General features: G+C 38.2%; 1 protein-coding gene across 1 annotated transcript; it reads right to left on the bottom strand.

Annotated features, from left to right (window-relative positions):
* Window positions 1-6,319: 6,319 nt before the first annotated feature.
* Window positions 6,320-10,692, bottom strand: marcksa (myristoylated alanine-rich protein kinase C substrate a). The gene is made up of 2 exons (XM_058614282.1): window positions 10,257-10,692; window positions 6,320-8,348 (listed from the first exon to the last, which is right to left on the bottom strand). The coding sequence occupies exons 1-2, from the start codon at window positions 10,350-10,352 to the stop codon at window positions 7,608-7,610; spliced, it is 837 nt and encodes a 278-aa protein (XP_058470265.1). The 5' UTR covers window positions 10,353-10,692; the 3' UTR covers window positions 6,320-7,607.
* Window positions 10,693-12,184: the final 1,492 nt, after the last annotated feature.

Genomic DNA, 12,184 nt, shown 5'->3' with positions numbered 1-12,184 from the left:
GTCGTCCGAAATGTGACAAAAATGTCATAGTTTAGTATGTCGTCCAAAATGTGACAAAAATGTCATAGTTTATTATGCCGTCCAAAATGTGACAAAAATGTCATAGTTAAATAAGTCGTCCGAAATTTGAGAAAAATGTCATAGTTTAGGATGTCGTCCAAAATGTGACAAAAATGTCATAGTTTAGTATGTCGTCCAAATGTGACAAAAATTTCATAGTTTGGTATGTCGTCCGAAATGTAACAAAAATGTCATAGTTTAGTATGTCGTCCGAAATGTGACAAAAATGTCATAGTTTAATAAGTCGTCCGAAATTTGACAAAAATGTCAAAGTTTAATATGTCGTCCGAAATTTGAGAAAAATGTCATAGTTTAGTATGTCGTCCAAAATGTGACAAAAATGTCATAGTTCAAGTATGTCGTCCGAAATGTGACAAAAATGTCATAGTTTAGTATGTCGCCCGAAATGTAACAAAATGTCATAGTTTAGTATGTCGTCCGAATTTGACAAAAATGTCATAGTTTAGTATGTCGTCCAAAATGTGACAAAAATGTCATAGTTCAAGTATGTCGTCCGAAATGTGACAAAAATGTCGTAGTTTAGTATGTCGTCCGAAATGTGACAAAAATGTCAAAGTTTATTATTTCGTCCGAAATTTGAGAAAAATGTCGTAGTTTAGTATGTCGTCCAAAATGTGACAAAAATGTCATAGTTTAGTATGTCGTCCGAAATGTGACAAAAATGTCATAGTTTAGTATGTCGTCCAAAATGTGACAAAAATGTCATAGTTTAGTATGTCGTCCGAAATTTGACAAAAATGTCATAGTTTAGTATGTCGTCCAAAATGTGACAAAAATGTCAAAGTTTAGTATGTCGTCCGAAATGTGACAAAAATGTCATAGTTTAGTATGTCGTCCAAAATGTGACAAAAATGTCAAAGTTTAATATGTCTTCCGAAATGTGACAAAAATGTCATAGTTTAGTATGTCGTCCAAAATATAACAAAAATGTCATAGTTTAGTATCTCGTCCAAAATGTAACAAAAATGTCATAGTTTAGTATGTCGTCCAAAATTTGACAAAAATGTCATAGTTTAGTATGTCGCCCGAAATGTAACAAAATGTCATAGTTTAGTATGTCGTCCGAGATTTGACAAATATGTCATAGTTTGGTATGTCGTCCGAAATGTGACAAAAATGTCATAGTTTAATAAGTCGTCCGAAATTTGAGAAAAATGTCATAGTTTAGTATGTCGTCCGAAATGTGACAAAAATGTCATAGTTTAGTATGTCGTCCAAAATGTGACAAAAATGTCAAAGTTTAGTATGTCGTCCGAAATGTGACAAAAATGTCATAGTTTAGTATGTCGTCCGAAATTTGACAAAAATGTCATACTTTAGTATGTCGTCCGAAATGTGACAAAAATGTCATAGTTTAGTATGTCGTCCAAAATGTGACAAAAATGTCATAGTTTATTATGCCGTCCAAAATGTGACAAAAATGTCATAGTTAAATAAGTCGTCCGAAATTTGAGAAAAATGTCATAGTTTAGGATGTCGTCCAAAATGTGACAAAAATGTCATAGTTTAGTATGTCGCCCGAAATGTAACAAAATGTCATAGTTTAGTATGTCGTCCGAATTTGACAAAAATGTCATAGTTTAGTATGTCGTCCGAATTTGACAAAAATGTCACAGTTTAGTATGTGGTCCGAAATTTGACAAAAATGTCATAGTTTATTTAGTATGTCGTCCGAAATGTGACAAAAATGTCATAGTTTAGTATGTCATCCAAAATGTGACAAAAATGTCATAGTTTATTATGCCGTCCAAAATGTGACAAAAATGTCATAGTTAAATAAGTCGTCCGAAATTTGAGAAAAATGTCATAGTTTAGGATGTCGTCCAAAATGTGACAAAAATGTCATAGTTTAGTATGTCGTCCAAATGTGACAAAAATTTCATAGTTTGGTATGTCGTCCGAAATGTGACAAAAATGTCATAGTTTAGTATGTCGTCCAAAATGTGACAAAAATGTCATAGTTTTATATGTCGTCCGAAATGTAACAAAAATGTCATAGTTTAGAATGTCGTCCGAAATGTGACAAAAATGTCATAGTTTAATAAGTCGTCCGAAATTTGACAAAAATGTCAAAGTTTAATATGTCGTCCGAAATTTGAGAAAAATGTCATAGTTTAGTATGTCGTCCAAAATGTGACAAAAATGTCATAGTTCAAGTATGTCGTCCGAAATGTGACAAAAATGTCATAGTTTAGTATGTCGCCCGAAATGTAACAAAATGTCATAGTTTAGTATGTCGTCCGAATTTGACAAAAATGTCATAGTTTGGTATGTCGTCCGAAATGTGACAAAAATGTCACAGTTTAGTATGTGGTCCGAAATTTGACAAAAATGTCATAGTTTAGTATGTCGTCCAAAATATAACAAAAATGTCATAGTTTAGTATGTCGTCCAAAATTTGACAAAAATGTCATAGTTTAGTATGTCGCCCGAAATGTAACAAAATGTCATAGTTTAGTATGTCGTCCGAAATTTGACAAAAATGTCATAGTTTGGTATGTCGTCCGAAATGTGACAGAAATGTCATAGTTTAATAAGTCGTCCGAAATTTGAGAAAAATGTCATAGTTTAGTATGTCGTCCGAAATGTGACAAAAATGTCATAGTTTAGTATGTCGTCCAAAATGTGACAAAAATGTCAAAGTTTAGTATGTCGTCCGAAATGTGACAAAAATGTCATAGTTTAGTATGTCGTCCGAAATTTGACAAAAATGTCATACTTTAGTATGTCGTCCGAAATGTGACAAAAATGTCATAGTTTAGTATGTCGTCCAAAATGTGACAAAAATGTCATAGTTTATTATGCCGTCCAAAATGTGACAAAAATGTCATAGTTAAATAAGTCGTCCGAAATTTGAGAAAAATGTCATAGTTTAGGATGTCGTCCAAAATGTGACAAAAATGTCATAGTTTAGTATGTCGTCCAAATGTGACAAAAATTTCATAGTTTGGTATGTCGTCCGAAATGTGACAAAAATGTCATAGTTTAGTATGTCGTCCAAAATGTGACAAAAATGTCATAGTTTAGTATGTCGTCCAAAATGTGACAAAAATATCAAAGTTTAGTATGTCGTCCGAAATGTGACAAAAATGTCATAGTTTAGTATGTCGTCCAAAATGTGACAAAAATGTCAAAGTTTAATATGTCTTCCGAAATTTGAGAAAAATGTCGTAGTTTAGTATGTAGTCCAAAATGTGACAAAATGTCATAGTTTAGTATGTCGTCCGAAATGTGACAAAAATGTCATAGTTTAGTATGTCGTCCAAATGTGACAAAAATGTCATAGTATAGTATGTCGTCCAAAATTAACTAACAAAGTCATAGTATAGTATGTCGTCTAAAATCGGTCAAAAATGTCACAGTATAGTATGTCGTCCAAGAATCATACTCTTACCTAAACTTTTCTTAGTCACTGTCAAGGGTGGGATTCGAACCAGTGTCCACTGGGGGAGGCTGGCACCCAAAAGGCAGCATGATAAACCACTCAGCCAACGGACATGTGAATACGTGGTCACACACCATTTAATCCACACAAGAAACACAATGTTGTCAAAAAAGTCATAGTTAAGTAAGTCGTCCAAAATCAGTCAAAAAAGTCATAGTTAAGTAAGTCGTCCAAAATCAGTCAAAAAAGTCATAGTATAGTATGTCGTTCAAAATCGGTCAAAAAAGTCATAGTATAGTATGTCATTCAAAATCGGTCAAAAAAGTCATAGTATAGTATGTCGTTCAAAATCTGTCTAAAAAGTCATAGTATAGTATGTCGTCCAAAATCTGTCAAAAAAGTCATAGTATATTATGTCGCCCAAAATCGGTCAAAAAAGTCATAGTATAGTATGTCGTCCAAAATCAGTCAAAAAAGTCATAGTATAGTATGGCGTTGAAAATTAGTCAAAAAAGTCATAGTATAGTATGTCGTTCAAAATCGGTCAAAAAAGTCATAGTATAGTATGTCGTCCAAAATCGGTCAAAAAAGTCATAGTATAGTAAGTCGTCCAAAATCGGTCAAAAAAGTCATAGTATAGTATGTCGTCCAAAATCGATCAAAAAAGTGATAGTATAGTATGTCGTCCAAAATCGGTCAAAAAAGTCATAGTATAGTATGGCGTTGAAAATTAGTCAAAAAAGTCATAGTATAGTATGTCGTTCAAAATCACTAAAAAAGTCATAGTATAGTATGTCGTTGAGAATCGGTCAAAAAAGTCATAGTATAGTATGTCGTCCAAAATCGGTCAAAAAAGTCATAGTTAAGTAAGTCGTTCAAAATCGGTCAAAAAAGTCATAGTATAGTATGTCGATCAAAATCACTCAAAAAAGTCATAGTATGTTATGTCGTTCAAAATCGGTCAAAAAAGTCATAGTATAGTATGTCGTCCAAAATCTGTCAAAAAAGTCATAGTATAGTATGGCGTTGAAAATTAGTCAAAAAAGTCATAGTATAGTATGTCTTCCAAAATCAGTCAAAAAAGTCATAGTATAGTATGTCGTCCAAAATCGGTCAAAAAAGTCATAGTATAGTATGTCGTTCAAAATCGGTCAAAAAAGTCATAGTATAGTATGTCGTTCAAAATCGGTCAAAAAAGTCATAGTATAGTATGTCGTCCAAAATCGGTCAAAAAAGTCATAGTATAGTATGTCGTCCAAAATCGGTCAAAAAAGTCATAGTATAGTATGTCGATCAAAATCAGTCAAAAAAGTCATAGTATAGTATGTCGTTCAAAATCTGTCAAAAAAGTCATAGTATAGTATGTCGTTCAAAATCGGTCAAAAAAGACATAGTATAGTATGTCGTTCAAAATTAGTCAAAAAAGTCATAGTATAGTATGTCTTCCAAAATCAGTCAAAAAAGTCATAGTATAGTATGTCGTCCAAAATCAGTCAAAAAAGTCATAGTATAGTATGTCGTTCAAAATCGGTCAAAAAAGTCATAGTATAGTATGTCGTCCAAAATCGGTCAAAAAAGTCATAGTATAGTATGTCGTCCAAAATCGGTCAAAAAAGTCATAGTATAGTATGTCATCCAAAATCGGTCAAAAAAGTCATAGTATAGTATGTCGATCAAAATCAGTCAAAAAAGTCATAGTATAGTATGTCGATCAAAATCGGTCAAAAAAGTCATAGTATAGTATGTCGTTCAAAATCAGTCAAAAAAGTCATAGTATAGTATGTCGTCCAAAATCGGTCAAAAAAGTCATAGTATATTATGTCGTCCAAAATCGGTCAAAAAAGTCATAGTATATTATGTCGTCCAAAATCGGTCAAAAAAGTCATAGTATAGTATGTCGTCCAAAATCTGTCAAAAAAGTCATAGTATAGTATGTAAAGATTTCTCTCAAAATCCTCTATTTTAGTGAAAACTTCAGAGCTTAGGGAATAGTTGTTGGCGGCAGCTTTTCATTGGCAGTCGGCCCTCAGTACGTCACCACAGCCGAAGAATCCTCAGCCGTGGGAGCAGAGTGAGGAATATGAAGCTGCAACTTCACTTATTCATGTTTTCCAAAAAAACAAAAACATTCACTGAGGTTTTCTGCTCATGTGTTTCTGAGATGTCCGTCTCAGTAACAAGTGGTTATTTCCTATCATTCTCTCCTCTGACATCAGGAAACTGCTGCTCACTGTATTTTCTCTCTCAGGTCAACAACCACTCCACATTCTACAGAGTCACTTAAATCCATTCTTCCTCATTCTGCAGTATGCATGGAGTTGCTGTCATGTGCGTGGTTGATTGATTGGACATTTGTGTGTCTTTTAGACTTTTCTCTATAACCCCCCCGATGACCCCCACCCCACTCCAATTTCCCTTCCTGCAAACACCAGTTTCCCTCAGTTTTAATTTTGAATAGTTTCAATTTTTTAGTATTATTTGTTGAAACTATGAAACGTGTTTTTTTAAATGGCTGACCTCCTGCAGTACCTGTATGGACCAGCAGAGGGGGCTGCGGCCATGTTTGGTAATAACAGCTATTTTTAGGCTTTCATGGTGGGAATGTTATCAGGTGTTTATGATCACAACATTAATAATGACATTCTGTACAGTTAATACAAGTCAGCACCGTGTGTCTGTGAACCTGAGCAAACTAAATGGAATCCAACCATCGTTCATTGGATGGTTCACGCCCGTTTCCTTCTGTGAGCTGACAAAATGGCTGCTGTAAAACACACACACACACACACACACACACACACACACACCTTTAAGGCCCAGAGAGCACAGGAAAAAAAACGACAGACGACAGGCTCAAATTTTATTCACATTTATTTTTTTTTGCTTTTAGTGTGCTCACAGAAAATTAGAACACCTTGAGCAGAGGAGTTTAATAGCATTTGTCGTCGTTGTTGTTGTTGTTGTAAGCAAAGTTACATTCCATCTCTAAGTCAAATTGGCCAAAGCTTGTCCAGTATTTACAAAAGAAATGAAAAGAAAAAGAGAGAGAGAGCGAGACAAGATGCGACACAAACATTTGCATCTGATAGGTTCTTTAAATGATGACCACGGGGAAAAAAGCATTGTTTGCTGTAATCAAAAAAGAAACATACCACAGTAAAGAAACAGTTAACCATTCCACTTATCACAGCTTGGTTGTTGAGTCCAGAATTAAGGTCTACCAGGATGATGATGATGATGGGGTTTTTCTTCTTCTCTTGTATGGGTGTGTGTGTTTTCTGCGTCTTGGTTGTTATCTTACAAAAATGAGCGGGTGGGGAAAAATAAAGAAAAAAGAGAGAGCTGCAAATGTCATGTGCTTCTTGAGCTCTGGATTTCATTTTGTACAATAATCACAGTTAAAAACACCCCGCCTATACATTACTTACATTTTTTTTTTCAATAATAAGGTCGTAAAACCAACAATAAACAATAAAAGCCTATACAACTCGTATTTCTACTGAATCACTGACTGGCAACAGCTAATGAGAAGTGAAAAAAAAGCTCCTATGAGTTTATATGGCGTCCTAAAAAAATAGCTAAAGGATCTGGGACTGGCGTCTCGTCGTGTTGTGGGAATGAATGACGTAGTGTTTGTAAAAACCGCATGTATTTGTTGGTCTCATCGCTATTTCATCTTTTAAAATATAGGCTCCTCCCTCCCTGAACTCACCCCACCCCCCCTTTCTTTACAGCTCCGCCCCCTCCTCCTTCATACAATGGGCATGTCCATGACCATCTTTTTGTTTACATTTTGTATAAAAATTCAATAATGAAAAAAAAAACCGTAATACTGATGAAAAAAAAGATGTGGCAGAGTGTGGATGGTGTTGGTGGGACGTGTTGAAGCCACCCGCCTTCTGAGCCCGTTGGAATGGAAGTAACAATGGACTGAGATGGGTTTTGTGTCGAGGGGGGAAATGGGAACCAAAAACATTTTTGAAAAATAAAATAAAGAAAAAGCTTTAAAATATCCCTGCTTGTCAACAAGTTCTTCAAAAGCCAGACTCTGGCATTGCTCCCACACACAAGCAGGGAAAAGTTCTTTGATTATCTTTTTTCCCCCTCCTTTAAAATTTCTCTTTTCTTTTTCTCTTCAGGTTTATTCTGCAGCCTCTGCAGCTGCGGCCGCCGGAGCCTCGGCTGACACCGCTTCCTGTGAGGTCGGGGCCGCCGCCTCCTCTGTTTTTGGCGCCTCTTCCACTTTGGGCTCGGCCGGCTTCTCCTCCACCTTTGGCTCCTCTGCAGGTGTGGACTCCTTAGCCTCCTCGGCAGGTTTCTCCTCCACTGCTGCTGCTGCTGCCGCCGCTGCCTCTGGCTTGGCCTCTACTTCCTCCTTGGCCTGCTCCACAGCAGGTGCCGCTGCCTCTGCCTCAGCAGGTTTGGCCTCCTCGCTGGCAGCTGCTTCCTCTGTGCCCTCAGACTTGGCCTCCTCTGTGGGTGCCGCCTCAGTAGCAGCAGCGGCTGCCTCCTCGGTGTTCTCCGCCCCATCTCCCGTCTCCTTCTTGGTCTTCTTGAATGAAAACCCGCTTAGCTTGAAGGACTTCTTGAAGGAGAACCTCTTCTTCTTCTTCTTGGGGGTCTCGTTGCTGGTAGAAGGTGTGGCGCTGTCCTCCGCCTTTGCTACCTCTCCCTCAGCAGGAGCAGGAGATGCAGCCTCTGCCTTCTCTCCTTCGGCAGCCTCTGCCTTTTCCTCGGCAGGGGCAGCCTCGGCCTCCACCTTCTCTGCCTCTTCCTTGGGGCTCTCCTCGGCGGCGGCGCTGCCGTTGGCCTGCACCTCCTCTTTGCCGTTCTCGGCTGCAGCAGGAGAAGCGTCCCCGTTCACTTTGACATGACCATTCTCCTAAAAAGAGAGACACAGTTTATTTTAATGTCATGTACAGGCAGCAGATACCATCAAATCAGCAAGAGAGTCATTGCAGCCTGGAGTCAGCAACATTCAGAGCTTGGATTGGGGACCGATTCTTTACACAGTGCCAACCGAATTGTCATTCATGGATTATTGCAGATTAGTGATGCACAAGAAAGTTTTTTGTTTGCCTCACTTCATTTTCTCAGTTAAACTTTAGAAAATGTACTTTTCTCACACATTTACCTACAAATGTGTTATTGCAGAGTAAAGTAAACTCAAAGCACCAGCGCTAATATCTGCATCGATTCAAATGTCAAGTACCCAAAACCTGTGGATACGAGGGCTGTGCTAAAAGATGGCACATCACCATGAGGTTTTAAATGTTGCATAATCGATGTGACAGCAGATGCTGTGATGGTAGTCTTCAGATATAAACATCGCCCTAAGGTGCAGCATGAAATAAGGCCAGTAGGTGGCAGTTCAAATGACAAGACACAAACCTAAAAACATGACTCATCCGATCTGCTGAAAGGCAAACAGCGAAACTTGGCACCTCATAAGGTACCAACAAATTAACGGATGATAATTGTGAGTAGCATTAGTAACCAACACGTTTAATTATACTTTTCATTTTCAAATTCTTAATAAATCTATTATATGTTCATATATTAAATGCCAATTTGAAAAAAAAACATTTTATTTCAAGTCTAATCTACATGTATTTCAGAACTGTTCCAATACATTTTGAGTTTTCTACTATTTGAACACGTTTTTGACGTTTGTACAAGTAATATGAATATGATAATGGTGACGTATATGGCCACGACGCTCTCAGACTCAGTTTAGGGACAATTGTGTCATGTGTTGCATTTCAGTATTGGGATCTGATGAATTCTATATAAAGTGCACTAAATTTACTCTGTCGTTAAACGTTATTTCTGGTGAAAGAGCGAATGCTCGTGTCCGCTGTAATGAGTGCAAAGAAAGGCACCGGTGGATATCGGTATCAGCAGCGGTATCAGTATCGATTCAAACGTGAACGATACCCAACCCTAGTTCTGCCCAAATTTCTTTCCTTTCACTCTCTGGATGAGTGCAGTGCCCCCTCTGGACCGCAGGGGGCAGTGTGAGGCCGCAGCAGCAAGCAGCTGCTCATTAAAGCAGCAGATGCTCATTAGTCCTGCACAACAGAGTTCACACTACAACATTTATCAAAAACATCTAAACGAGGATTTGAGTTTATCTTTTTTAAAACATCAAGCAGAACCTGGTTTTTTATTTATTTAAAAAAACAGAAAAAAAAACAGGTTCTGTTGCTCACAGGAGCTCCAGGTTCCCCGGGGCCAGCAGTGGCTCTGAGCCCGCCGCTCCTCCTGCCTGCTCCGGCTGCCCATCTCCACTTTCAGACCCAGGGAGCATCTGAAACAAAAGGCGTGGAGCTCCAGCTTAAAGCCCACTGTCCTTTTGTTGATCGTATAACGAAAACCGTGCATGCTTAACTCACGTTATCCCAACAAATGACACATTTTAAAAAAGGAGGAGGAAATGCACAAATCAGCCGCTCAGCGCGTGGCGAGTTCAGAGGGGAAACAAGTACAAACAAAAGCTTCTGCTTCTTCTTTTTCTTCTTCCTCTGAAAGGAGAAAAAACCAAAGTACTCTGCTCTCGTTTCCTCTGCACCTCCTGCTCAACATCTCACGCACACACTCATCATCTGTTGCTCATTTAGTGAAAATAGTATTATTTAAAAAAACAAAGAGTAACCATTTTGTTCCCCATTCAATCTCCACAATTACGCACGGATTGCGCCCTGAGTGCGCAGCGACCCCCTCCCTCCCTCCCTCCCTCCTTTCACCGGTGCTGGATGGATGGATGGATGGATGTTTAAATTTCATTTACCTGTCCGTTGGTCTTGGCGGGTGAAGCAACAGCCTCCCCGGGCTTCTCCGCCGCGGTCTCAGCCTTCCCGGGTGCCTTGGACAGTTGCGCTCCCATAGCTTCTTTTTTCTTTTTTCTCCTCCGCTCCAACAAAGAGAACTGCGATCCCCCCCAAAAACAGCGAACAAAGACCCACGAGCCTCTTTGTTGAAACGCGCTGCTCTTCTCCGCCGCTTCTCTCCCGCTGCGCACAAAGGGAAAAAAGTTGACAGAGAAAATGTAAAGCAAAGTCCACTTCCGAGCAGGACGCTGTTGTTGTTTGTCTTTCTTTAAGAACAGGTGAAGAAGTAGCGGTAAAATCCCAGAGTGTGGCCGCGTCGCTGTAGGCAGCCTCCTGCAAAATGGAGAAATCTCCCTCGTTGCTAATAAGATGCGGAGTCCAACGCCCAAGTGCAGAGATGAATGGGCGCTGCGTACCGATGACGGCACCGCTCTCACTCTCAGCCAATCACAGGCGCCGGTCAGCGAGTGGGCGGGGTTTGGAGGGAAAAGGGAGTGAACAATAGATTGTAGCGTTGCGTTCATGGTACGTAGGACAAATGATACTCCGACTGGCAATATTTGACCAAAAAGTAAAAGAAATAATTATTATTAATAATAATAATTGCTTCTGTAATGACTTCTAAAAACGTGTAGTATTTGTATGTAGTGTTGTGACTCCACAAGTAACATGTTTATGTGTCACACACACACACAAATGTTTCCTATCACATGTGATCACATGTTTCTTGAATTTTACAATTCAATGGATTCTTCAACTTTCACCTGGTGTCACAATTCAGTGTCTATTGACTCATTTGAAAACATTGTAGTGTATTAATGTTTTGGGAAGTTGAGATGCTAAAACAAAAATTCCAAAATCAGTCATTTCTTGGCAGCGTTGCATTCATAGTGTGCAGAAATAAATCTCCATGTGACAACATGCAAATAAATCAAAAGCAATGCCTTCTAAAAAAAAAATGATGATTTATTTTCATCACCCCATCAAAGTACAATAGAAATAATAGTAATATACTATATATACATAAATATATAGTTTTTTCCTTCAAATCATCCATTCATTCATTCATGTTATCAGAGGTGCTCTTTTAAAGTTTGTGGCGCTGTATTTTAAAATCTCTGCAAGCTGCTAGAGCCAGGTGAACATTTAAAAAAAATAATATATCTGAATAAACAAAACAGTGACAACCCTACACTTAAAAGACCCAAGACCTGAAACCTGAATTCTCTTGAATGTTCACCACTCTGTGTGTACGTTTAGGAGAAAACAGGAAAAATATTATCCTGAACGGGTTTATTTCATATGTTATGGTGCAATTTAGAGTAAAATAGACCACAAAGCACATGGATGTGCATCCAAAAACTATGTTGATGTAAACACTGACACCAATTAGAGACACACTTCACCTCAGTGTGATGCAACATGTGATCAGATCAAAGCTGACAGTGTGTCCACTCTGCAGTCATTAGAAACAAGTGAAATACAATAAACACAATATAATTCTCTGGTGTGGAATAACAAACGAAACCTGTGACGTAATCGCTCATTTGCAATTCAACAGCACGCAGTTGAATTTCTTTTCATTTCTGTATCTTTTGGAAGCTCCAGACTGGTTTTGGCCTCTCTTTTACATTACATTACACATCCCAGAATATCAGCAACATGAGAGAGAAAATGAGAAAGTTATATTTGTTTCACATGTGTGTCTCCACTCATCACAGTCCTAATTTCCCATCTGCCCCTCTACTTCCCTTTAATGCAACACTTTGCTGGGTCAACATGGTCCCCAGTATCTTTCTTTACCAGCCGCATATTTAAATGAAATAACAGTTTTTTTTATGCAGTGAGACATTTTTCATGATGTTGAATATAAATGATTTATTACACA

This window comes from Solea solea, chromosome 17, assembly GCF_958295425.1.
Source record: "Solea solea chromosome 17, fSolSol10.1, whole genome shotgun sequence".
NCBI lineage: Eukaryota > Metazoa > Chordata > Actinopteri > Pleuronectiformes > Soleidae > Solea > Solea solea.
The sequence above is the reverse complement of the archived record's forward strand: the minus strand, read 5'-3'. Positions and strand labels throughout refer to the sequence as shown.